This window comes from Pleurodeles waltl, chromosome 7 (assembly GCF_031143425.1).
Source record: "Pleurodeles waltl isolate 20211129_DDA chromosome 7, aPleWal1.hap1.20221129, whole genome shotgun sequence".
In the NCBI taxonomy this organism is placed as follows: Eukaryota; Metazoa; Chordata; class Amphibia; order Caudata; family Salamandridae; genus Pleurodeles; species Pleurodeles waltl.
Window position 1 is genome coordinate 448,958,969 of NC_090446.1, and position 27,654 is coordinate 448,986,622.

The 27,654-nt window shown below is 43.5% G+C and overlaps 1 protein-coding gene across 1 annotated transcript in view; it reads right to left on the minus strand.

Annotated features, from left to right (window-relative positions):
• CLN3 (CLN3 lysosomal/endosomal transmembrane protein, battenin) overlaps positions 1–25,843 on the minus strand; it is a 352,558-nt gene extending 326,715 nt beyond the window's left edge. Inside the window, exons 1-3 of the mRNA XM_069243995.1 lie at positions 25,686–25,843; positions 19,406–19,475; positions 13,990–14,083 (exon numbers count right to left, since the gene is read on the minus strand). Of these exons, the coding sequence (XP_069100096.1) occupies positions 13,990–14,083; positions 19,406–19,475; positions 25,686–25,731 (210 nt within the window). The 5' untranslated portion in view covers positions 25,732–25,843. The remainder of the gene's footprint in view (positions 1–13,989; positions 14,084–19,405; positions 19,476–25,685) is intronic.
• Between the last annotated feature and the right edge of the window lie 1,811 nt (positions 25,844–27,654).

The window sequence follows — 27,654 nt, forward strand, 5'->3', positions numbered from 1 at the left end:
GATGGCGGAAAGAAAACAATCTAAGATGGAGTCGACGCCCATGCGCAATGGAGCCGAAAGGGGAGGAGTCCCTCGATCTCGTGACTTGAAAAGACTTCTTCGAAGAAAAACAACTTGTAACACTCCGAGCCCAACACTAGATGGCGGGATATGCACAGCATGTGTATCTGCAGCTACACATGCCATCGAACATATATATATATATATATATATATATATATATATATGTTCTGTTCTGTGCTTGGCATGTTCGTGGGTCACTGCATGGCTCCTGTGTGGGTTGTTATACTAGATATCTATGAATCCCTGCTCTCAACTTATATCCCACTTATCTACCCATCATCATATGTCATGTCTCTATCAATCTATCCTCCATTCCCACTCTGACTCATCCCAAATCCATTCTACTACTTTCATCTCCTAAATAACTCTGCCTAAGCTCTTCCCTCCGTTTCCACATCTAACTCACCAAACCTCACTTTACTACCATGACCTCCCAAACAACCCTACTAAATTCGCCCTCATTTATCTCACCCTGCTACTATGATCTCCCTAACCCCTTCCACAGACTCTTCCCTCCTCATCCCAAGCCTAAATCCTATTACCATATACTCCCAATTAACACTTCTGGATTATTTCCTCCTCCACCCCTCCATTACTCCAGTCAATATAACTAAAACTCTCATATCCGCAGCTCAAATTAACTCATAATAATACTAAAACTGTACTCATATTTCCCGATACTAATCCATCACTAATTCTTGGGTTCCGGAGTAGCGTGCTACTCGCCAAAAAGCACTTCGACGTCTCATCAGGGGTAGTAAGCGCTATAGAAATACTATTACAATTACAATACGGTTGTATTACAAATACGTTTTTTATTAAATCAAACATTAAATTATATTTTAACAAGTTGATTCATTCATCATAGTCTCAAAAGGAAGGGTGATTTCATCATGAAATAGTTTAAATTAAGGGTAACAAACAATGACTATAAATCCATGAAAAAATATTTATACTGCCCAACTTCAATTACAACCTAAATATTTAAAAATCACACCAGTCATACATATGACATACACACAATGTCAATACCATAAAACCAATCATTGTCATAACACATATCTAACTCCATTTTCATAAAGCATATGCAAAGGTCTAGCCACATTTTCTTGATAAAGACTATTTCCACACAATTGGTAATAGCAGTTCCCTAGTTTCTCTGTACTGTTCATATGCAACATGACATGAGGCGCTTCTGATCTGACTGAATGGGGTGGAAAATGATGGGATCCAAAGAAAGGGAAGGCAGCGGCGACCCAAGAAAGAGACAAGATAACATTAGTGGAAAATTTGGATGGACAAATCTCACCATGGAAGAGATAGATAAGACAGAAAAGTTGGGGGCCTGGCTGATTAAAGTAGAAAACCCGACCACCAACATCATGATCCTACAAGACAAGACAGGCATGATAGGTCAAACCTGGGAAGTTATAAAATCCTTTAAGAATATTTATCAAAACTACAAAGACAAGCCATCAAAGATGTTGAAAGATGACACTAGGGAATATAGGTTGCACAATGTAGTGACTATCTAGCATCACAAACTTCACGAACACCCACCAGAGAAGTCAGAAATTTTGGAAGTATTAGAGAAACAAAACACTAGGAAGTCACCATGTAATGATGGCCTACAATGGGAATTCTATAAACTGTATTAAGGTATCCTAATGAGCAAATCACTTGATGCATTATCAGAGCATTATCAGAGGAAATAAAACTAGTGACTCTCCAAACCCTCATGCAAAAAGCCATTCATTGTACGAAAGCCAAACAAAGATTAATTTGAGTATTTGGCATATATCCCTCTCTGAATGAATAGTGCTTCTAATACAATTAACAGGTATGATAAGAGGGTTAATTAATACTTGACAAATAGTGCCACATCATGCCAGGAAGAAAAACCACTATATATATGAGGAGTCAGAGAGGAATATTGAATGACTGGGACAAAGAATGATCATTACCATTGCTGAATGCAGAAAAAGCCTGTGGCACAGTCACAAAGTTACCTGTTCAAAATGCTGGATCCAATCAACTTTGGCCTGAAATTTATAGCGTGGACTCGATTACACAACACTAACCCAATTACCTAAGTATGGAGAAATGCAACAATCATAGAATAATAGGAACTGAACAGGGGCAGTTAGCAGGGTTGCCCCATCACCACTGTTGTTCAACACAAAGATAGAAAGGTGAGGAACAAAGGCAAATAGGTATATAAAAATTGGCCAAAGGGTACAGATATTGCTGTATGCAGATGACATAACTGTGTACAAGACCAGAGTACTAATCCTGGCACAAGTATCTGTAGGCTGCAGTTACTTACAGGCTTATCATGGTTGTCTAGTGCAGCAGCATAGATTATTTAGAAGCAAAAACAATATATTGTCAAACAACTTGCCCGCCTAGATCAACCAGGGGACATTCCCACCACTGACCTTCATCGTAAATTGGTAAACCATTCTAGTGACATGAAATCTTATGACTAGCCATTGTCTGGTTTCCAACGTGTGAAGTGCTCCCTCATGGCTGTAAAAATATTACACAGAGCTTTTTCAAACATTTGATTACTTTTGTATATATTTTTTTTTCGCATGAAGACATATACCACATTTCCTGTATCCATGTCTCTAATTTTGGACAGCCACAGTATACAAAGTTTAACTAACAACATTGATGAGGCAAACCAACCACCGAATTAGTGTGTAATTTTTATGTGTGCAGAAATATAATGGAGAAAACCCACAACTTCTGTCAGCTGCACCAAAATGTTTAGTGTAGTCCTTATCATTCTCCATTCCACTTCCCAGTAGCTCTGTAGACGGGGACATTCCCAAACTATATGCATATCTATATTATCAAACTGGCCTGTTTACATCACTAACAATTAGTATTATGACATAGATTCACTATACTTAATCTCCTATGTTCAAAATTGAATATGTAGTATTTTATAGTAGCTCAGTTTTAACACGGGGCGTCACTCAGTTATTTAGCATGCATTGGAAGTAAGTCTGCCCAAACCTCATTGTTATATTCCAAAATTCCTCAGTATATTATAGCTGCGATGTACGAGACCACCAATCTTTAAAATGTTTTATCTGAGGGTTTTGAAATTTTCTCTATGGATAGAGAGCGCAACCCTGAAACTATCCCTTGGTGGGGTCCCAGGTCATGAGGTATCTCAGTATCATTGATTTGTTTGAGCTGGATCAGCTGGGCACTCAACAGTGCACCGAGACAGTGTGACAGTTGCCGGGGCCTCCAAAACTGTGCAGCTGTCAGCCCAAGATCGATCTTTGCTTCTGCAAATGTTTTCAGAGTGCGATCATTTAAAAGATGTTCAAGAAAGTTCACTTCTTTCCTCACACATCTAGACAAATTGGTTCCAGTCTGTATCCTCCTATTACCCCATACAGATGGCCTTGTATTGATATGGCTTTCTTGTCCCATTACAGTGTGTTCTTGGTGCCAGGCGTGTGACGAAGCCTATTACATCTGGAGGTTGTTTACTCAAAGTATAGAGCGATCTGGTGATTCTTATGTCTCCCATAATTGTAATTTCTATTGTGAACCACTGTAGTTGTTATAAGGTTTCATGTAGGGGGGAAGTGCTTCTACCTCACAGGAAAGGAGAGTCAGTATGATTCAAAGATGGGGAAGTCCACAAGCCCCCAAAATCCGTAGCCATCTAATGTTTATCAATTTTCAGACATGGTTTCTTTCTGCCCCCCACAAATAACAAATAAATAGCTTCACTAATTACTTTAAAATATATTTAGAGATTGTAAGCATTTGCCCCTGGGGGCAGATCTGCCTACTGTTATTTGGCCGATCTGCCCCCAGAGGGGCCAGAAACCTCTAGGCGCCATGGATACATTTTTTTTTTTGTTTTTTGTTTCTTAGAGGTGGGGAGCGACCCCTTAGGCAAGACCATTTCTGCCACCCTTGGGGACACATCAGCCGATTCTTGTTAGGCCAATCTACCCCCAAGGGGGGCAGAAACCACTAGGCAACAGGGATCTTTGTTTTTGCACCAATTTCACGCAGGGGGAGCGACCCCTTAGGCAAGGGTCGCTTCCTGGAAAATTTATTTTGGCCTGTTGTTATTAGGCCGATCTGTCCCCATGGAGTGGCAGACACCTCTAGGCGCCAGGGATAAAACATTTTTTTGTTTTTTTTGTTTTTTAGAGGTGGGGAGGAACCCCTTAGTCAAGGGTCGCTCCCCTGGGGGGCAAATTGTATTTAGACCATTTCTGCCCCCTTGGGGGTAGATCGGGCGATTTTTGTTAGGCCAATCTGCCCCCAAGGGGGGCAGAAACCACTTAGGCACAAGGGATTGGTGTGTGTGTGTATGCGTGTGTTTTCTTTAGGGGGGCAGCCCCTTGGGTAAGGGTCTCTCCCCATGGGGGCACATTACTGTTGACCATATCTGCCCTCCTTGGGGACAGATGGACCTATTTTTGGAAGACCCACTTGCCCCCAAGGGGGGGCAGAAAGCCCACCGGAGGCCAGGGAAGTTGTTTTTTTTCAAAAATAAGAGGGTGGGGGTATGGCCATAACCCCAAACCAAATAAATGGGGCCAAAGTTGATCTGCCCACTGGTAGGCAGATGGGGCAATTACCCCTGATCCCCACACGAGGGGTCAGAAAGTCTACTAGATGACAGGAATTTTTTTTAAAAATATATATATTGGGGTGGTGGCTACCAACCATTATGGGCCTGGTTATGCCCCCACCCCAACAGAAGGGGGTAGTCTTTCAGCTCTCCCCTGCACTTTAAAACATCTTATCCCACAGCAAGCAAGAAGACATTTGATTATTTTGGGTTTTGGCTTTACATTTGGGCCATGAGAGCTTGGCTAACTCAAAATTGTCCTACTTGGAATGGTGAGGGCTGCACTTTATGGACTTTGGGACGCTGCCATGTAGAAAAATCCACAAGACCTAGACACATCTGAAAACTAAGCATCTGGGTGAATCCAGGGTGGTGTGTTTCACATGCACCTGAACCATTTTTGTACCCACAATGCCCTGCAAACCTCCAACTTTGATGGAAATCACACATTTTTTCCACGTTTTTGTGATGGAACCTTCCGGAATCTGCAGGAATCCACAAAATTTCTACCACCCAGCATTGTCTCATCTATACCGATAAAAATTCTGCTGCATTTGTCAGCATAAAGATGTTTTTTTGCAAACTGCCCTTTTGGACCCCCTTTGGTTCCCCCTCAATATCAACATGTTTTTGGCTCTTCCCTTTCACAAGCACTTGGCCCACCTACACAAATGAGGTATCATTTTTACCGGGAGATTGACGGGAACATTGGGTGGTATGAAATGTGTCCCACTGCGGTGATCCCACATAGAAATGTGGGAGAAGTTTGATTTTTTAGCCAAATTTGAGGTTTGCTGAGGATTCTGGGTAAGAAAACATTGGGGGATCCAAGCAAGTCACACCTCACTGGACTCCCTCGTGTGTCTAGTTTTCTGAAATGTCTGGGTTGGGTAGGTTTCCCTAGAAGGCTGCTGAGCCCAGGACCAAAAACACAGGTGCCCCCGCAAAAACAGGTAGTTTTGTATTTGATAATTTTGATGTATGCAGATCGTGTTTTGGGTCATTTCCTTTCGCGGGCAGTAGGCCCACTCACAAAAGTGAAGTACCACTTTTATCGGGAGACTTGGGGGAACGTTGGGTGGAAGGAAATTTGTGGCTTCTCTCTGATTCCAGAACTTTCTGTCACTGAAATGAGAGGAAAAAGTGTTTTTTGGCCACATTTTGAGATTTGCAAAGGATTCTGGGTAACAGAACCTGTTCAAAGCCCCACAAGTCACCCCATTGAGGATTCCCCTAGGTGTCTAGTTTTCAGAACTGTGCAGGTTTGCTAGGTTTCCCTAAGTGCCGGCTGAGCCAGAGGCCAAAATCCACAGCTAGGCACTTTGCAAAAAACAGCTCTGTTTTCTTTGTGAAAATGTGATGTGTCCACGTTGTGTTTTGGGGCAGGTCCTGTCGCAGGCGCTGGGCCTACCCCCACCGGTGAGGTACCATTTTTATCAGCAGGCATGGGGGAACACAGAATAATCAAAACAAGTGTTATTGCCCCTTGTTTTTCTCTACATTTTTTCCTTCCAAATGTAAGACAGTGTGTAAAAAAGACGTCTATTTCAGAAATGCCCTGTAATTCACATGCTAGTATGGGCACCGCGGAATTCAGAGATGTGCAAATAACCACTGCTTCTCAACACCTTATCTTGTTGCCATTTTGGAAATACAAAGGTTTTCTTGATACCTATTTTTCACTTTTTATATTTCAGCAAATGAATTGCTGTATACCCGGTTTAGAATGAAAACCCATTGTTAGGTGCATCTCATTTATTGGCTCTGGGTACTTAGGGTTCTTGATGAACCTACAAGTCCTATATATCACCGCAACCATAAGAGTCCAAATGACGAAACGGTATATTGATTTAAAATATCTGACATTGCAGGAAAATGTAACAGAGTAAAACATGGAGACAAATGGCTGTTTTTTTCACCTCAATTTCAATATTCTTTTATTTCAGCTGTTATTTTCTGTAGAAACGCTCGTAGGATCTACACAAATGACCCCTTGCTGAATTCAGAATTTTGTCTACGTTTTAGAAATGTTTAGCTTTCTGGGATCCAGCATTGGTTTCTCACCCATTTCGGTCACTAACTGGAAGGAGGCTAAAAGCATTAAAAAAAAGTAAAAATGGGGAAAGTCCCAGTAAAATGTCAAATTTGTGTTGAAAAATTGGGTTTTCTAATTCAAGTCTGCCTGTTCCTGAAAGCTGGAAGATGGTGATTTTGCCACCGCAAACCCTTTGTTGATGCCATTTTCAGGGAAAAAACCACGAGCCTTCTTCTGCAGCTCTTTTTTCCCATTGTTTTAAAAAAAATGGGATTTGTGCTGTATTTTGGCTATATCCTTGGTCTCCTTCAGGGGAACCCACAAAGTCTGGGTACCTCTAGAATCCATAGGATGTTGGAAAAAAAGGATGCAATTTGGCGTGTGTAGCTTATGTGAACAAAAAGTTATGAGGGACTAAGCGCAAAATGCCCCAAATAGCCAAAAAAAGGCTTGGCACAGGAGGGGGAAAGGCCTGGCAACGAAGGGGTTAAGTGCAATGAAAAATATTAACATATACTCTCAACAACAGCAACAACCTCTAAATTAGATGATACACAGTTCTTGCTGGGTTAACTTTTAGTAAGGCAGAGGAAGTGGGCAAATTTCTTAGTCTCTTTCAATATTACTTAATGCTATTCACCACCTCAGAAAAATCATATGAACTGTTTCTCAGTATTACACAAATTAAATTGAAACACAATATGTGCACCATATAGACAGGGCAGAGATGGCCATCGAAGTGCAAGATATACCAGTTTGTATTGTCACAGTTAGTGGTGACACTAGTAAACTGGACGAGTCTGCCACTCAAAGGACTACATTACATCATTATTTATGGATCCCAGCCAGTAATGTTTCCGTTTGAGGAAAATAAATACTCCCCAGTCAAAGCTGTATCTTGTAAGAGAACTGCAAAGTTTGAAATAGTACACTTCCCACAGACAGCACAAAAACATAAGCATTCTTAATGTGTAAATTGTACACTCCTCACAACTCTAAATAAATAATCTATAAAGCAACAGTCAAAATGCCTAAGACGCTGGACGTCTTTTATAAACTGCAGCTTGCTCCTTCATGGAAGGAACTGATGAAAAGTTTAGAACATCGTCTCCCGAAGTACTGTAGTAGGGGACAAAATCTATTTCTCCAATTCTTTAATGTCTCATAAAATTCTAGTTTCTTTTTAGGAAAATAAGCAAGCCCAATGCCCACTTGCAGAGTTTAAGAATGTTTAAACTAAAAGCCTCTGTTACTGTCCCTCAGTTTGTTAGATACAGCCACAGCACTGGGGTGTCTGTACCACGTGTGACTGGACTTTCAACAGGGTCGGCGGAAAGATGTGATAGAGTCAGCTGGTGGGACCAGATCAATAACAAGCCATAAACAACTTTGCAAAGTTGAAATAAAAGGTAGCAGTGCTGTGCTTGAGTTGCTAAAGTAAAGCAAGAAATGAAAAAAGAGGATCAAGTCAGTATAAACAGTTGACATCCCATAGTCACAAATTGTCCCACTAGGAAACATTTCCAACTTTACTTGCAACTTTAGTGCAGGGCTAAAAATATGGAGCATCCAGAACTTAGTATAGATCTTTCACACACTTCTTTGAAAAGAGAGTTGAAGAAATTCTAAACAAAGTAAGTCCGCTTCAGCTGCTCCAGCAATGGTTTCCCCTTGTGAAGTGGTATCCTTAGCTTGCCTGAATGATCTTCCAAAGCCACGTGGCGAAGCTCAAATTGGTTGGTCCTACTGCAATTCTCCCAAGTCCCTACATGAAGGTCCTGCTGACTAAAATTATCATGCCATCTGGCTAAATTCTACAGCATAAAAGACAGTCTTCATTATAATTTCTTTGTGTTGACTGCAATTACAACAAGCATCCTTGAGTCATTAAAAGTAGTTTTTATCTTCTCGTAATAAGGTTTTATAAATGCAAAAATGGTTATTGTCTTCATACAATAGCGTATTATAGCAAAATATATGAACTGCAATTTGTAAAGCGCCTTAACAACGGCAGTGACTTCAAACTGTTTAAAACTACATAAAAATAAAATGCTAGGGCCCGCAATATCGCTAATACTAAACAGGAAGTGAAATATGATGTAGGTTACAATAATAACTTGAGAGTGCCAAACGGTCCACCTTATACCAAAAACAAAAGCCTTGCTTGGACTCAAAGTTCAGGTGTTTTTAGAAATGTATTTTGATAGCATCTCCACATCCCTTCCATCACAGTTTGTGTTGTTTGCATGAGTGAAAATTAACAGTTATCTGGGTAGGAAGAGGTGCCGGCAACATTTCAAAGCAGCACAGTGTGATCATCTCTAAACATTAAAAATATCCAAATGCCATAGGCCCTCATTACAACCCTGGCGGTTGGCGGAGAAGCGGCGGTCTTACCGCCAACAGGCTGGCGGTAAAACTTTTGGAATTATGACCATGGCGGTTACCGCCATGGTCATCCGCCACTTCTCCGATCTGACCGCCAGGGCGGAGACGACCACTGGGCTGGAGACCAGGGTCTTCAGCCCGGCGGACGTCACAATACCGCCGGTGGTATCATGACCCGGCTGACCGCCATGGATTTCATGGGGTTAGGAACCACCATAAAATCCATGGCGGTGAGCACTATCAGTGCCAGGGAATTCCTTCCCTGGCACTGATAGTGGTCTCCCCCACCCCGAGTCCTTCCCCTACAACCCACACCACCCCTGCCACCCCCAAAGGTGGCAGGACCCCCCTCCCCACCCCTACCCCCAACATTACATTACACATTCACACCTGACAGGCACGCAGGCACCACCAACACACATACCCGCACACACACCAACATACATGCCAACAGCCACACACACAGTCATACGCACACACCCACATTCAGACATACACGCACACATACATACAGACATACATACAGACACGCACTCATTTCCAAACACACAACACCCCCGCATGCATACACGCACTCACACACCCCCTCTACATACACACATGTACACCCCGATGCACCCACACAACACCCCCCACCCCGCCTCCCCTAACGGACGATCAACTTTCCTGGTCCGTTGATCCTCTGGGAGGGGAGGGGATGGGATCCATGGGGGAAGCTCCGCCACCAGCACCCCGTCAACAGAACACCGCCACGCCGAATCACAGGACGTGATTCGGTGGGCAGGGTTCTGTTGACGGGGCGGTGGAGTTGGAGCTACCTCCACTTCCCCGCCATCCGCCAGTATGGCTGCTGGCGGCTCTCCGTCCGGAAAAGGACAGAGGGCTGCCAGCGGTCATAATGCACTGAGCGGAACACCGCCTGCACTGGCGGTCTTCAGCACGGTGGTCCCTCGGTGGTCTTGTAAAAAGACCGCCGAGGTTGTAATGACCACCATAATGCCGTGCACACAGATTTGCTTGATTTTCTGTAAGACAAAAATTTAAATGGCTAGTATTTTTATTTTTTTATTTACCACTTGAGTCATCCTACAAGAAATGGAGCAAAGACACCGATAACGTAAGTAATGAAACAGGAAGATCAATGGAAAGGGATCTGTGAGAGGTACAATGAAGAACAAGCCCTTGAGGAGAGAAAAGAAGATGTTTGCACTACCTCGCATTGTGTAAACGTCTGAACAGAAATTGGAAAATAAGTCTGGAAAAGTATTTTATTTTTATTTTAACAGAAAGAAAAGTCTTGCAAGCAATCTTGTCTCGCATTTCAACAAGCAGAGCAGCCCGGGAAGATTTATGGCCCCAATAAAGGAGATAAGCCCTGTGTGCGATGTCATGACTGCTGGCAGGGAGGGGCCCTGGAGAGAGAGACTCCAGATGCGATGTGAGACTACGCAAGTTTCACATCACTGCATTGCATTATTGCTTTTAGGATTAGCTACATTCTACCAGTAAGGGCATATTGTGGCTCTCGTGAGTTTTAAGCTAAACGCCCGGGTATTTCTTTTGTAAAATAAGCTTATTTTAAGACCCAGAGGTAAATGAGGACAGCACTGGAATAAAACCAAAACAAATGTCAGCGACATAAGAGGAGATGATAGGAACGGAATGCTGCAATAAGACGCAGGCAGCTACCAGCCTAAAACACCCACAGTGACAGGGGAGCACCAAAGAAATAACAAAAATAGTCTGTCACAGCAACAGATAAAGAAACCAAAGTGGAATCACACAGTAGTTGGTCATTTCTCTGAATCAGAAAAAGGAGGGAGAAAAAGGCAGAACTGACCATTAGTAAGCACATATTTTTAAAGGACACTGCAACCAACAAATGAAATTGCTTTAAGCCATAAGAAGTATACTAAAAGGATACGTGAGGTCGAACACTTATGCTCCACCTAAAAAAGGGCTTGGAGCCTGCCTATTGTTTACCATTTGTTGGCTTGCCTGGCACTTTCATTTATCGCCTCGTAATTCGTCACTGCAGGCCTGGCATGATTTCCGTTCCGGTCTGTGGAGCAGGGACCAAGTACTGATTGATTCAACTTAATCGGTGCCCGTCCACTGCTCCCGATGTGACTGAGGTACTATTTTGTTCTTTTTAACTTCTAGGGCCCTGCAAACAGAATGTGTGTGACTGGGAAAAACGTGCCCAGCAGGACAAACAAGAATGCACATTTTTATCTTCTATAGTTAACTTTCTTTTATTTTCCCAAGTCTTCTTTTCTCACTTTGCACTCATGTTTTGTTTCCCCTTTTAGCTGTGGGCACTGTTCTCAAATGATAACGTTTATTTTGTTCTAAATATGGCAAAGCAAAATTATTTCTTTGTTATCTGTAATTTCTGAAACAAAGTTTTAGCTCATAATTGTGCAGTACACCCCAATCCATTCAAGTCAACACCAATCCACCCCACATCAATCCACCCCAGACCAATCTAATCCACCACAGACCAATCCAATCCATCCCAGTGTTGCGATATGCAAAATCCCAGTGTTGTGAACGGAACAGGAGCCACTATATTGCTTGCCACACTTTAAGCAGGTGATGAAAGGCCTGAATTATATCCTACAAAAAAAGGGAGATGCCATACCATGGGAGACATACATCAGAAGTACAATTTTTCCCCTTCAAAAAAGCACAAGAACTATACCAAGTAAACATAATCCAGTTCCTGCATTAAACCAGAATATCGAAAGGCGGTCAGACACATGGAACACATAACCGAACTCACAGAAAACCCTGTATCCAGACACCCATGGAAGGACGTTCCCAGTGAAGGAGAAGTGAGGTAGGGACTTGGATTGGAGATAACTGATAAGAAATTGAGCAAGTACCTAACGCACTTAAAAAAATCCTCAAGTGATACACAATTGCGTCTGCTACAATTTAACATTGTCCATTGTATCTTTATGCTCCCTGACATGCTAAACAAAATAGAACATAAATATGACACGTGCCTCAGATGTGTGCCGATGGGAGCTATATTTCTGCATGTGATATGGACATACATGGGAATCCACAACTATTGGGAAGAGATTCTACGAGGAGGTCACTGTGTCAGCAAATCACACTATGCCCAAATATGTGTTTACTTGGTTTAACTGCATTCAAAAACAAAACTAGAATGTGAGAGTGACTGGTACAGCTGACATTATAACTTGCAAGAAATACAGCCATAAAACGGATGCACCCAGAGCACCTCACAACTGACAAATGGGTCAACATCTGAGAAAATCATCCTTGGTGCAGTAAGTCCATGCCAAAATGACTCACAGCGGATGATAAGCTGGTGGTGGACTTAAATGACTGGTGTGCATATACACAAGACGTGTTAGATCTGCCCGATACACTATCATGTTGACTGAATTTAAAGATGGAATTAGGGAGTGTAAATTGAGATTACCTGAAAATAGACTCTTTATTTCCCTTGCAACCTGACAAAACCTTTGCAACACACATGGTGATGTTTATGTGAAAAGTATGCAAATTGGTAGGGGGATTTCAATGGTAGAGTCATGATTAGTGTCGAGTTTTGTAGCAAAATACCCGGGATGATGATGTATTTAATGAAAGAATACCCTACCTAAGAAAATGACAACGTCTTTGTCACAATGTTTACAATACTTTTATTGTGTTGTAACATTTCTAACTAAGGCCTTCATTATGATCTGCCGAGATCTGCGCTGACGGTCGACAGAAGACCGCCAGCTCAAAGAGCCCCCCGCTGGCCACATAATGATCTTCCTGTTGGGCCGGCGGGCGGAAACAGTGTTTTCGCCCACCTGCTCAGCTGGAAACATGGCCCGAACATTGTGGCACTGCAGGGGGTGCAGCAGCATCCGTCGCGCATTTCACAGCCTGTAATTCGGGCAGTGAAATGCGCAACTGGGCTGTGCATGGGGGCCCGTGCACTACTCATGCTAACTGCATGGGCAGTGCAGGGGCCCCAAGGGGGGGCAGGAGTCACTCATTCTGCCAGCCTTTACTGGTGTAAACCACCAGGAAGAGGCTGGCGGAATGCAACTCATTATCCGGAGGGCAGCGCTGCCCTGGTGGATCTGAAACGCTGCCACCGCCAGGCTGCCTGGTGGTGGGAGCCTGGCGGTGGCAGCATTTCCACCATGGCGGTTCAGCCACGTTCAGAATATGGCAGTCTGGACCGCCACGCCGTTGGCGGCAATGACCGCCACTGCCGGCGTGGCAGTCCAGACGGCCATGTTCTTAATGAGGGCCTAAGTCTTTATACTCTGAGAAAGCAATTGAAATATACAGAGAAAACAACAAAGTGTACCAGCCATCTACTGATGAGAAACAACCAAACACTAAGAAAACAAAAGACTCTATCAACCCATGGCTCTTCCAGTGTCATTGACGGGTGGCCTTCTGAGATCCATATGGAAGGGCACATTGAAAGAAATGGTATGATCCCATAACAGCATCATGATATAAATTAGGGGTATGCAATGTTTTCTACCCACCCTTTGCAAAGTTCTCTGTAAAGCCTGGCAACTTCACATAGTTGCAAGTTTTACACCTTACATGTGTGTGAAAACTGCCACTTTTGTGACATTTTGTTCCAAACGTTAAACTTGCAGAGAAAATGTTTGCTCACGTTTGCCACTGTACAAAAGGAATAACTCAAAAGAACATGTTTGCAACGGTAAAGACAACAACATTTTCAAAATTTCGTAAAATGTGAAAACTGGAAACGTCATTGCCATATTTTTTTTTAAGTGTTTGGTCACTTCTACGGTAAAACTCATTCAATCACTGTCAGCGACAGTCAGCAGTAGAAAGTAGCAACCAATCTACACCAGAAAATCGTACTCACCAGGGAGGTTCCATTTGGTTCCTGCTTTTGGAGGATGTCATGAGCCGCACTAAGCATGATCACGTAGGCAAAATTATTACAGAGACCCAGGAGCCTGTAGAGGGAGAAAAGGACATGGCGAATGGGATGTAGCGCATTTCTAGCAATAAAAAACAAGAACAAAGTTGAGGTAGAAAAGCAGGAAGGTGAGGTAGTCTGAGCGGAAAAGGAGAAGAGGCACAAAAGTCTATTTAAGAACATACTTGCTATTTGGATGGGGAAATGTGTGCATGTGCAACAGTCAGTGACATTACAGGGTTATAAAAGACAATACATCCTTAATGTGTTTATGTGTTAGCATGTTCACGGTACATTGTAGAATGTAAACATGTGGGTGCATGTGTCTTCATAACTTCATGGGCATTAACATGTAGGAAATTATGTACATTATGATGATCAAACATGCATGCCTGTGCATTACCACATACAAAGATACACACGTGCTTCGGCATGCAAAGAATTGATGCATATAAACACAAGGTGGATTTTTATTTGTTCAGTTTCCTGAAAAACTCTAGATATGATTCGAGGGCAAAGGAGATGAAGTAAAATGTGTGCCATTTGTAAGTCTGGAATACATTATGGTGTATATTAATAATTGTGGGTATCTATTGGTGCAGTAACACTTTGGCATGTTACAGCTACAAACAGGTCAACAAGTATGTTGGAAAATGGGTTATTGGTAAGGGCAGGCAAGTACCTACACTTGCAATAGGCCACTAACCTCCACTTAGGTCCAGTTAGGTCTCAGAAATTAAACCCAGTTCAATCCTTGGTAGCTTGGCAATGAGCGACAAGGCTTAACTTAGGAGATAAAGCATTAAGCATTCAAATACCACAAAACAGCAATTAAATAAAACACAGGACACAGTTTAACGATCCAAAACCAATTTATAACAATAGGAAATATGTTTATCTTTAAACTTACACCAAAACGAATAAAATCGGATAAAGGGAACTGGAGATATGAATTTTTAAAGAATGAATGCTTTTTAGCGCTTAGAAACAAATAGCGCCAATCTGGTCGCACCTCGACCGGGGCAAATTCAAAGTTTAAGGCCAACCATGATAAAGCCCTCCTTGGCTACAGCCCGTGGGAGGACTCGTTCAAGAGTTTACCTTAGGACTTTGTCGTTTTTCTGGCGATTTTCTTCAGCTGGACCAAGTCTCCAGTCCAATCCGACCTCCTGGAACTCTTCCACGGATACGCGGCGCGGGAGCCCTGGGTGGAGATTTTTACCTTCGGCCTTAGTCGTTTTTTTTAGATGAAAATCCTTTGACCGGGGCAAACCTGAATCTTGATCCAACGTCCTTGGAGCACTCTTCGAATACAGTGCCTGGGAGGTCCCGGTCAACTTCCTACGTTTGGACTTAGTCACTTTTTCTGAGATTTTCTTCACCGGGACGAACCTGCAAGTCAGGCCGGGTCGCGGTTGAGGCAAGCTGGCTAGAGCTTCTGTGGAGGGTCGGTCACTTTATGGAGCTTTTTTCTCCAACCTTCTGGATTTTCTTCCAGATGTTCTTTTAAGGTTCTTTTGAGGTCCACAGCTCACCCCAAGGTTCGAGAAGCTCTGAGATGCTCCTTGAGGGGTGCGGACTACAACTCCCAGAATGCACCTGGTGCAAACTCCTTTCTGGCCACTGGACAGTGGTCATTTGGTCGGTTTCTTCAGGAGTTGGTGCAGGGGACTCTGGTTAGCAAGTTTTCACCTGTAGCAAACAGGGAGTCCCTCCTTGAACCAGCTGAAGCAAGGCAAAGTCCTTCTTGTGGTGAAGCCCAAGTGTGCAGCTGGTGCAGTCCTCCAGAGGGCAGTGTCCAGGTGCAGGTCAGGGGTCCAGCAGGGCAACCCTCTCCTTCCCTCTACTAATCTAATCAAGGGGGCACCCAATTTCTGGGTTTGCAGGATATGAGGGAGGTGCTGGGTTGCTCCAAATGTCCTTCCCTGCCTTTGAGGACCAGTTTGGCAGTCTTCCCCCCTTCCTGGTTTCCCATGTGCTGAGGGAAGATCTCCTCCCCCAGGCACATCTCTTTGTGTTGAGCCAGACCACTTCACACCTCATCAAGGCAGCCTGGCTAGGCTGCCAGAGGCTGGTCAGTCAGAGCAAAGCAGCAAAACACTGCAGGGCTGAAGTTGGCAACTTTTCAGATAAAGTTTAAAACTCTTTACCTGAACAAGTTATATTAAATCCAATACTCGTAAGTTGTGGGATGTATTATAAAAATTAATTTGATGCCTAACTTAAGGTATCTGTTACGTAAGGGGACTTTACAAATTAAAATAAAGTCTCCTCATTCTAGCTTATGGAGGCCATTCACTACAATGAGGGAAACACGAATTTGGCAGTTTTACCTCACCAGGGTTTATAAAACTATTTATATAAGGTCCCTGCTTATAGTTACAAGGCACCCAGCCCCAGTGGCACATAGGGCACACCTTAGGGGTGAGTTATATGTCAAAATAAGGTAGTTTAAGACTTTAGAAGTACTTTTAATTTCAAAGTCAAATGTGTATGTAATTAATTTAAAAGCAGCCAGCAAGGCAGGCCTGCCTTTAAAATGGCACTGGTCATCTTAGCAGTCCTATGCTGGGGTCCCTAAACCTGCATGCCCAACATATACTAGGGACTTATAGGTAGGTTAAGACTGCCAATTATAATTAGCTTAATTTGCATATTCACTTTACACAGAGCATTTGCCCTGGGACTGGTAAGCAGTACTCAGGGCACAGCCAACAGTCAGTAACCACCACTATCTGTCCAAAAAGTTTGGGGGTGACCAGGGCAAAAAGGGGGACTTTACTACAAAGTACAATAAGTGTTAATGTGAGGGCAAGTCCCTATTGGTAAATGCAAGTCTATTTTAATATGTAGTTGAACCCTTGTAGAGATTTTCTAAGCGATCACATACATATGCGTGTTCTTGACACTGTGTTACAACATAAAACATGCATCAGTAAATTTGCAGATGTTAGCATGTACACAACATCTCTGTATGCATTAATTTGTGTGGGGCTGCAGGTGTAAGCATTTGTCTGACGGTAAGCAACTGTGCTTATACACGTTGTTAAGAATGGGGTCTTTGGTTGGCAGTCAGGTTACCCCTGTCCAAGCAAGGAACCTCACTCTAGTCAGGGTAAGTCACGCACAATCCAAATTATCCTGTGCCCACTCTCTAGTAGCTTGGCACTGAGCAGTCAGGCTTAACTTAGAAGGCAATGCATAAAGTATTTGTGCAATAAATCATGCAATAACACAGTATAACACCACAAAAATACACCACACAGTGTTTAGAAAAATATTTAATATTTATCTGGATCAATGCAGGTGAAAACGATTAAGATTTGAGAAGTACACTCCGAATTATCACTGTAGGAAATGATAACATAAGTCTTTAGTCTTTAAAAAGCAACAAATATCTCTTGCAAGCACAAAGTACTTGGCTTGCATTCAAATTCTCTGCAAGGGGGCCGCAGAGGGGATGTGTGGAAAACAGGGAGATGTAAGTTGATTTTTCTGGCGCACACAGGAGATGAGTTGTTGAGTTTTCACGCAGGGCAGGCTTTGCATCGATTTCTGACGCATAACTGGGACCCTCTTCGGGTTGCAGGGTTTTTGGATGCCCCGGGGATGATGCGTTGAAATCCTGGATGTGCAGGACAAAGTCAAAGGAGCTGCATCGATCCGGTGGGCGATGCGTGGAAATTTCTGCCGCACGGCTGGCGCATGCGTCAATTCCTCTCAGGAAGTCGGGCTGCGTTGTTTAGGCTCGGCTTTGTGTTGATTCGGTGGGCCGTGCATCGAAGTTCCGGTTGCAACGCTGGCGCTGTGTCGATTTCCAATTCAGGGAGCCGGACTGTGTCGTTCCGGTTCGGCGTGTAGTGATTTTCACACTGCAATGCAGGCTGTGCGTCAAGTTTTCGCCGCACAAGGATTTCTTTTGCAGGATGAAGTCTTTTTGGTCCTGAGACTTCAAGGAACAGAAGGCAAGCTCTACCCAAACCCTTGGAGAGCACTTCTCGGCAGAGCCAGAGGGCTGCAAGGCAGCAGGGCAACGGCAGGACCGCAGTCCCTTGCAGAAAAGCAGTTAGGTGAGTCCTTTGGGCATCCAGGCAGTTCCTCTTGGCAGGTTGCAGATTCTGGTTCAGGGATTCTTCTCCAATGGTAGCTTTAATACTCAAATGTGCCTTTGAAGTGGGGGAGACTTCAAAGAGTGGCTTAGAAGTGCACAAGGTCCCCTTTCAGTTCCATTCTGTCTGCCAGGGTCACAGTAGGGGTTGTGTCAGTCCTTTGTACGAGTGCAGGCTACTGTCCTTTGACATGTAAGTGTCAGGCCCTCCACCCTCCCAGCCCAGGAAGACCCACTCAATATGCAAATGTGTGTAAGTGTGACTGAGCATCCCCGTGTCTGGGGTTGTCTGAGTGAATGTACAAGGAAGCTGTCAACTAAACTTAGCCAGACGTGGATTGTAAGGCACAGAAGTATTTAAGTGCAGAGAAATGCTCACTTTCTAAAAGTGGCATTTCTTAAACAGTAATAATAAATCCAACTTCACCAGTCAGCAGGATTTTGTATTACCATTCTGGCCATACTAAATATGACTTTGTTACTCCTTTCATATCAGAATCTACCACTCAAACAGTATATGAGGGTAGCCCTAATGTGCGCCTATGAAAGGAGCAGGACTCACAGCAGTGTAAAATAAATGTAGGAGTTTTACACTACCAGGACATATAGAACACACATGTTCATGTCTTGCCTTTTACCTACATAGCACCCTGCATTATGGGCTACCTAGGGCCTACCTTAGGGGTGACTTATATGTAGAAAAAAGGGGAGTTTAAATATTGGAAAGTACTTTTAAATGCCAAGTCGAAGTGGCAGTGGTACTGCACACACAGGCCTTGCAATGGCAGGCCTGAGGCATGATTAGGGGCTACTTATGTGGGTGGCACAACCAGTGCTGCAGCCCACTAGTAGCATTTAAGTTACAGGCCCTGGGCACATGTAGTGCACTTGACTAGGGACTTACAAGTAAATTAAAAAAGCCAATTGGGTATGAGCCAATGTCACCATGTTTTAAGGAGAGAGCATATGCACTTTAGCACAGATTAGCATGGTAAAGTGTGTAGAGTCCTAAAGCCAGCAAAAATTAGGTCAGAAAAAGAGAAGGAAGAAGGCAAAACGTTTGGGGGTGACACTGCAGAAATGCCATTTCCACATGCATATAGGTAACAGCTTTCGATGTGCAGGTATGTGTCTATTAGCAAGTGATCAGCAGTAAACATGTATGCCAACAAGTAAGGGCATAGAAGTGTTACAAGCATATTTGCGAGAAGATGAGGAAAGCATATCTAAAGATAAAATGAAGACGCTTACCAAAACCCGGCTGAATTTCTCCAGTGGGAGCCTCTGCTTGGGGAAACGGGAGGAGGCCGGTCCACCTCATCTGCAGCAGAAGCAGAAAGAAGTCAATAAACAACGGCCAGCCACATAACCAACACACCCTGTTTCACCTCTTATTTTTACGGTGTTCCTTGATAACCTCATCTCAGCCTCCCCTGCTATCTGAGGTCCTCATTTTTACGCAGAGCAGCAATAGGCATCCCCTCCCATCAGGGCACTGTTGATCATTTGATTCACATACTATTGTTCGCTGAACGTGGTCACTTCCTTTCTCTGAGGACATGTATAGTAGGTCTGGTCTTGCCAGAACAACTGTGCGAGTACGTTTGGTGAGTCTTGTGTTTCAGTCTTGGTGTGTAGGTCGCCATCTACTTGTTGTTGTTACAATAGGTCAAAAATACAATCTTTGAAAGCAGGTAACAGTGGAGTTAATGGCTTTTTCTGTGATAGTGTCCCAAGAGGTAGGTCAGGTCTTTTGACCCGGTGCCCGTGTCTCTTTCTCCCGGTCTCCCTTCACAGTGTCCGTGTCTCGCTCCCTGGCTCAGAGTTCGGGTCTCAGTGCCCCAGGGTACCTGGATCTCCCTGTCTCTCTCACAGGATCCTTGCATGTCAGCCTGTCCCACTGTCCAAGCTTCTGTGCCTACACCTCGGAAGTGTGACTGAAGAGATGCCTCTTTCACCGGGAACCACCGATTTTCACACTGGCATCTTCCGTTGTGTTTCGGCATGTCTGTGCCAGTAAAGGCAGTGATCGGTGACATACAAATAAGACCTCCTGAATCGCTAAGTCAGGTTTCTAATAAAGGGAAAATAGTGAAAACTCTCACATTTTGGTCTTGTTGGGCTTCATCGTGAGGCGCAGTTTCAGTCTCTATGGCACAGACCATGAGATTCGCACCTGGGTTTACACAGGGTACTCGCTTGGCTCAATAGTGACGGCTGGACATTTTTAAAACAGTCTAACCCACTGGTAATTATCCTGATCACAGTTCACTTTTATCACTGGAATGGAATGCACCGACTGGAATTACTTGTTCTTCAGGTTCATTTAAACATCCACATCTGGCACTTTTCACGCAGTCCCAGTACTTTCTCGCCTATCTCTCCTATTAGCACACTGGTCTTCTGACATTACTCACTTTTACTCCCCCCCCCCACACACACTGACACGTTACACCGCATAATTTAGCTTTTCTAGTCGCATAATTTACTCAACCCTACCACATAAATTCAGTGCCCCTGGAGATAGGTAAGGTTTTAAAGCTGGAGAAGTAAATATAGCAAGGGGGAGAAGAGTGGCATGTACCAACGGCAAGGTATAGAGAGAGCTGAGGAAGAGAGAGTGAAGAAGGTAGATAGATAGTTTAACAAGTGAGACACAGAATGACATGTCGGTTAAAGGCTGCTCTGCGGCACAAATGAAGGTGTAGAAGGAGGACTTTATAAAGAGGTGGAGTACAGAGACGGAGTGAGGAAGGGAAAGAGATACAGCGGAAGACAAGGAGGGTGATGAAGAAATGATACTGAGGTAGGGAGAGTGGCGTAGATAGAGAGATGTATTAATGAGGAGTGAGAGATGAGGGTGAGTTAAAACAGTGAAGGAGATACAGAGATCTGCACGAGAAAACGTAATGAAAGACAGAACACATGGTAGACAAAATGAGGTAAAAAGAAAGTTGTGAGTGATCTAAACAGAACATAGGTAGGCAGATGGAGAGATGAAGGATCGAATGAATGGGGGTAAATTGAGAGGTTAGGCAGTGAGAGAGGTGATGCAACAAGAAAGGGGTGGGATAGAGATATGAAGTTGGGAGCTTAGAGAGAAATAAGAGAGAATAGTGAGGCTGAGATCGTATGAAAGAGCAGAAGAAAGAGTTGCAGTAGACATAGAAAGCTATAGGGAGGTAAAATAAGGAGAGGTGAAAACGAGGAAGGGTGGAAGTTGAAGGAAGAGAAATACGAGATAAAGAGAACTGTGCTGTAGAGGAGAGAGACATGTACAAATGAAGGTGAGGCAGAAAGAGGTGTGCAGGGTAGAATAGAAAGGTGACAGAGAGGTAATCACAGTCAGTGGTTTGTAGATAAGTTATGTAGCAGAAGGGCAGGTATTTAGCAATTGATGAAGCAGCAAGGGACGACACTAACAAGAAAGGGTGGAAAAGACAGATGAAGTAGCAAAAGGCGAGTAGAAAGAGAAGCGAGCTGTAGAGAAGCAAGGCAGACAATGAAGATAAGAGAAAGTTAACAGGAGATAACCCGAGTGGTAAACAGCGTGATTATAGAGGGAAAGATATGACAGCCCATCAGGTAGGTGAGGTAGACCGAGAAGTCAAGAGTGGTGGGATCGGTAGTTCAAAGACAAAGTCCAGGTTAAAGGTAGGGAAGAGAGGTTAACATATAGAAACAGACAGAAGAAGGAGAAACTCAGAGTTTTGAGACTGCTCAGGTCACTTTACCAAGGGCACCCTCGGAAGGTGAGGGACAAGGGTAATTGTCCACCTTGACAATGCTTTAAAACGGCTGTGCAACCTCTGCTTTTTAAGACGCGAATACGCCATTACTATGGAGAGGCAGGAGCAGTGGGTATGGGTGCATATGTGTTTTTGTGCATGCGCACTTGCTTCCAGCCTTCTTTCGTATACTCAGGTTACACAGGCACTACAGCACCTCCATCCCAGCTCCAGCAACCCTTAAGCCCATTTGTCTCAGCTCTTACATTAGTAATGCAGCAATTGTTAAATAACCAAACAGCCCATAAAAGGACAACAATCAGTTCTCTAGCCTATCTTTACGAGCCCTTCTAACCTTGTTCAGTAACCAGGCAAGCCTTCCCAAGGTTCAATATAACATTGAAGCAAATACATAGAGTATAAGTCATGACAAACAAATCCTTACTAAAAATATTTAGTGAGCACTGGGAGGGGGGAATGAATTTGGGAAAGGGGCAAAGAAAACGTTGCTAGTCTACCCATTACTAGAGCTGCAGGCTTCACATTTTCACCAGCACATCTACCTCTACAGGTGCCTAACAGAGCATCCCCAGTGCAGGGCGCTGCTCTGGGGCGGGAGAACACTCAGCCATCTGTCAACATAGCCCTCAAAGTCGACCTAGATGCTGGAGGGGAACCCTCCATGTACTTCGATTGGGCGGGGAAGGGGTGGGGTTAAGTGTCATTACACTCAGGGCTGCAGCCTTGGAGAAACCTACAAGGATTAGGCCAGCCCTTGTTTGTTTGTCTCCCTACCCTCAAATCAGTGTAGCAACGGGCAGAATTCCATATAAAACTGTTAATTTACCTTTTAATAATCATTTTAAGCATGTATTTCAGAATGCAGGTTTATTTCATTCAAAACTCCACTGCCTTCAAACCAAGAAAGCACACCGTTGTCCGACCAAGCCTCTGATCTTTCTAAATTATTTTAAAGCTGATTGATCCACATAAGGTTTTGAAAATTACCCTCTTTGTGAACCTCATAAGGCAGTAGCCAGAAACGCAAATACCCCCTATTTTGAACTAAAATTTGATGGTTCATAGCAAGTGAAGCAATTGAGCAAAACCCTACATAGAAGAGCTCACTTGTCTCATCCATCCAAACATCTATCCATTCATCCTTTCACCCTTCCATCCACCCGCTGATAGTTACTATTTCATCTTTACATTCTGTCACCCATTAATTCTTTCAACCATCATTCAATCTTTCCCTATTCCATCCAATTTGTCATCCATCGGTACCTCCATCTTTCCATCCATCCTGCCATCCATCTACTCTGCCATCCATTCATCCATATACTCATCCATCCATCCACAAACTCTGACCTCCATCCATCCATCTAGCCATCCATCCACTTTGTCATCCATCCGTTCATCCATCCATTCATTACTCTACTCTGCCTGCCATTCATCTATTCTGCCATCCATCCATCTACTACTCTGTCATCTACTCAGCCATCCATTGTGCCATCCATCCATTGTCATCCACCCATCATAAACGTAGCCACTCTGCAATCCACCCATTTGGTCATCCACGCTGCCCTCCATTTCAATCGTCTTTTTAAGTACTCATCCATCCCTTTACTCTGCCAACTTTTCACCTATCTACCCACCTATCCATTCACTCATCCACCCATCCCTTTACTCTGCCATCCTTTCACCAGTCCATCAACCTATTCATTTGCTCATCATTCCAGCCACTCATGCATCTACCCACATCAGTCCACTCCAATTAGCCGATAACACTCCCCACATAGAACACGGGAGGGGGGGGGGGGGGGGGCGGGGTAAAAGCCAGTCAAGTACAATTGTAAATAGAGACACAGGTTTTAAGGAAAAAGTAGCGGTAATTTTAACAATTAATGGAAACGTATAACAATAAAAATACATGGTGGAATTCAATTTACAATCACTTAGATCCCTTGCCACATTAGTGTTGGGTCCTGCTCCTGGTACGCTGTAGGCCCTAACTGGGACGCGAACGCACGAATGACAGGACCCCATACTGTGGTAGACTACCCCTTGGCACCAAGTCGCGGACCTTTTTATTCTCTCGCTCCTTACATTAGGGGCATACCACTAATTCCTGCCACCAGCAGGGGGGACAAGGATCTTCACTGTGAGGGGCTCCTCTCACATTTGAACAGCCCCAAACATAACAATTAAGACACTTAGTAAGAAGGAGCTGGGTGGGAGTCTTTTACCAAAAGCCGTGCAGTGACAACTCTGCAACTGCTTGGCCGTATCGTGAACACATCACTATATCACATTACATACACTTTCATGCCTTTCCTCTCAACATGGCTCAAATCCTTTCATAGTACAGCTATGTCAGCCAAAATGTGCACACTTTGATAGAGTACCTACCCTTAAAAGTGCACGCTCACATTTATAGTAACTTATAATATAAACGCATATCTCAATATGAAGCATATGCACTTCAACTGAGGCATACTCTGGAGTACCAGCCCTTTGATGGAAGCACACACTGACAGCCAGCAGTAGTATTTAAAATGAAACAGCATAAAGAGGAGTATCTGCACTTTAAAGCATGCGCTGGCACAAGACACCTGCACTCCAGATGATGCAGACACTGGCAGCAAGCATGTGCCGCTTAAAGGAAAGACATACACTCGCAGGGTTTTCCTGTATTTCAAAGTAAGCATACGCTGACAGTAGGTGCCTGCACATCAAAGAAAGAGGCACACCGTGAGCACCTGAACTGTTTTCATTTCTCAGGCTCCAGTTTCGGCCGTCAAGTCTAACAGGGTTGTTGTTCCTAGAAGATTTGTTCAGAAGTCTGAAATTAGAAAGGTTGTTTGTGATGCTCCGACTGTGTTTTCTATCTACGAGCAGCCACCAAAAGCATCACCAAAGAAGCACTAATAAAAACTGTCGGCTGCCTACCCAAAAATAAAACCAAAAGCCAAACACAGGGTAGAGCAAGGCCTTCTCAGGTCAAGAAAACCTTGTCACCAGTAGCTAATGCCACACCACTGTACATATGATGGCACAGGAAAGGTGGGCCAGTCCCACTTCACATTGAGCAGTTAAACGTTTTGCAGCACTGGTGTGATATGATGAATTGTGTGCACATGAGATGTGATACCCTGAACCGTGAAGCAGAGGAGTGATACTATGGACTTTATGAGGATGAGGTGTGATAACACGGACCGTGGGCAGGAGGGCTCGATAATATCGACTATGTAGATCAACTGCGAAACCAACGACTGTCTGCAGATGGGTTGTAAGCTGCCTTTTGAAAGATGCTTGATCAGCCCCGCGTCAAAAAACGTGATAAGAGTATTGTTGGTGATGGCAATACCAACTCATGGCATTAACAGTGGAGGCTTGTCATCGGTAGGGCACTGTTACCACAGATGGATAGTTCTTCTGACTCATTGCAACAATGGCAGATACAGAAAGATAGTTCTTCTGTCTGGACACAGCCACTGAGTCCATCATATAACACTCGAGACACTTCAGAACGCCTTGTTTTTATTCCATACATTTCTGCAGCCATTGCTGTTTCAAGCTCTTCTATCGTAAGTCCCAATTTTCCAGAAAAGTTCCTGTTTCCCAGGTGCCTGCTTCATCTCCCATTACATTAGTACCTGAGTACCATATGTCAACAATTCCTCCCACTCTATTCCCGAACTGCCTTTACCAAATACATTCGGTTACGTTCTGCCACCTTTTCTGCTTCCTTCCTCATTCCGTTTGCGTTGTTCCTACAGATCCATATGCCTTCACCAACTCACCCTCCCAGTCAGAGTCAGAGTGCCTTCTCCAATTCACTCCCTGCATAGCTAGCTGCAAGGCGAGCTGGGGGTCGCCAGATTCACTGACTCAGCTCACACAGCGAGTCTGCGCTGCAGGTCTCCTACTCTGGCAACGAAAGAGTGCGCAGTTCACCTCCAAACCATAGAGAAAAGCAAGAGCGTCGCGATACAGAGCTCTATGGCACTTCCGGGTCTTCAGTCCACATCAGCAACAGCAACGTTTGTTGTGTGTGGGCGTTTTAGATGGCTGTGTTGCTCAATATCCTTCTTTTAAGAGCCGTGAAACCATCTATTGAGCATCCTAGCACTAAACGCTCAACTGAGCGCGAAACTCGGCATGCAGCATAAACTGAAATCCAGCAAATAATTTTGTAAACTGATGAGTCTTTTGGTCCTAGTTAAGTATAACGTGAGCCGAGTCATCAAACGAATGGTTTTGTAATAAAACACGTTTCGTTATATTAGCACCTGCTGATTTTTACGGTAGGTAATTCCTTAGATTATGGCACCTCAATGTCATGTATTCTAATTACGTTCTGACCATACATTTACAGAGAAAGCTGAGCCATTTTGATACTCTTAATACTGCACCCCTTATTCCTAACGCGAGTATTGGTCAATTTCGGGATGTGGTATTACCGTGGATTTATTCTTTATTCTCTGTAATTCCTAAAATGGACTTTCTTCTAACTATATGTAAACCTAACTGAATAAAATAATGCCGACATCCTCTCAAGTGAGCTCTGGTACAATATGCAATGTAAGCAGTTCTTCTGGATAATATGTGGGGATTAGTACATTTTAAAGTAGCCTGAGCCAGTGATATTGGTCTCGGCATAATAGAATTTAACGCATTTTACTGCGAGATTAGGGTTCTTCAAGCAATTGTAACACAATTTAAGATAAAGGCTGCATTTTAATACACATTAGGACAGTATACCTAGCAGGGTGCGATATGTGTTTCTAGTTTGATAGAAAAAGACGAATGATGCTTTGCAAAACACACTGGCGTCAGTTGCACTTTTCTATCCCGAATAAGCCTTCAGGGTACTGAGAGAGCGTAGTATGAATATTACATATACTAGAAGTGAAATGCCTATATCAATGCTTAACGATGCTGCATAGAAAACAACAAAAATTAGTAATTTGCTTAACGTGCATTTGAATTATAACCATGATAATGTGCAGCTACCATTGTGTACATGAACTAATGACAATTATGAGTAATGATTGTTTGCATTATGACTAATCAAGCTTACGTTAACATTTACGATACTGCATTGAAAATCCTATAGGCCTTAAGTTAGCGTGAGCGGTGGATTTAGCTGCCTAGCTCTCATATTAAAAGCATTTTCTTGTTTTTCAGTGTGCTGACTCGCAAAGGGCCATGACCCTGCAAATGTTCTTTTTCTTTATTCTATGTATCAACACAGATTCTGTTCTCATCCGCATGCTAGCTGATTTAGTATGAATTCTAATACAATTTTGAAACAAAAGTAGATTAATGTAATGTACAAGGACGTTAGACCATGGACAAAGGAACTCATGACCCGAGAAGACATGCCAAGTGGTGAAGAAACCCCCCGGATGTGCCACCTCCGAAGGCGTCAATTATGAAGACCAATCAAAGTGTTATAAATTATCGTGGGGTGACAATTGGAATTACCTAATGTATAATTTGATAGGTTAAAGATAGTGGGGTATAGTGAATGTCCAATAGAATTTTTGGGGAAGGTATTACGAAAAAGGGATAAAAGCCCATGTCATGAAAGGGACGTTAGAATTAGGTAGGGAATGCTATTGATTGTATCCAGAAACTTTATCACTCTGTTCGGTGACTTTGAGGCTTATTGAACCATCCACACCCATAGACTGCCCTTTACGCTTCTCCTCCTTATGAGGGAAGTGTCCCCTGTCCATTAACTGAGTTTAGACTGATGGCGTTTTG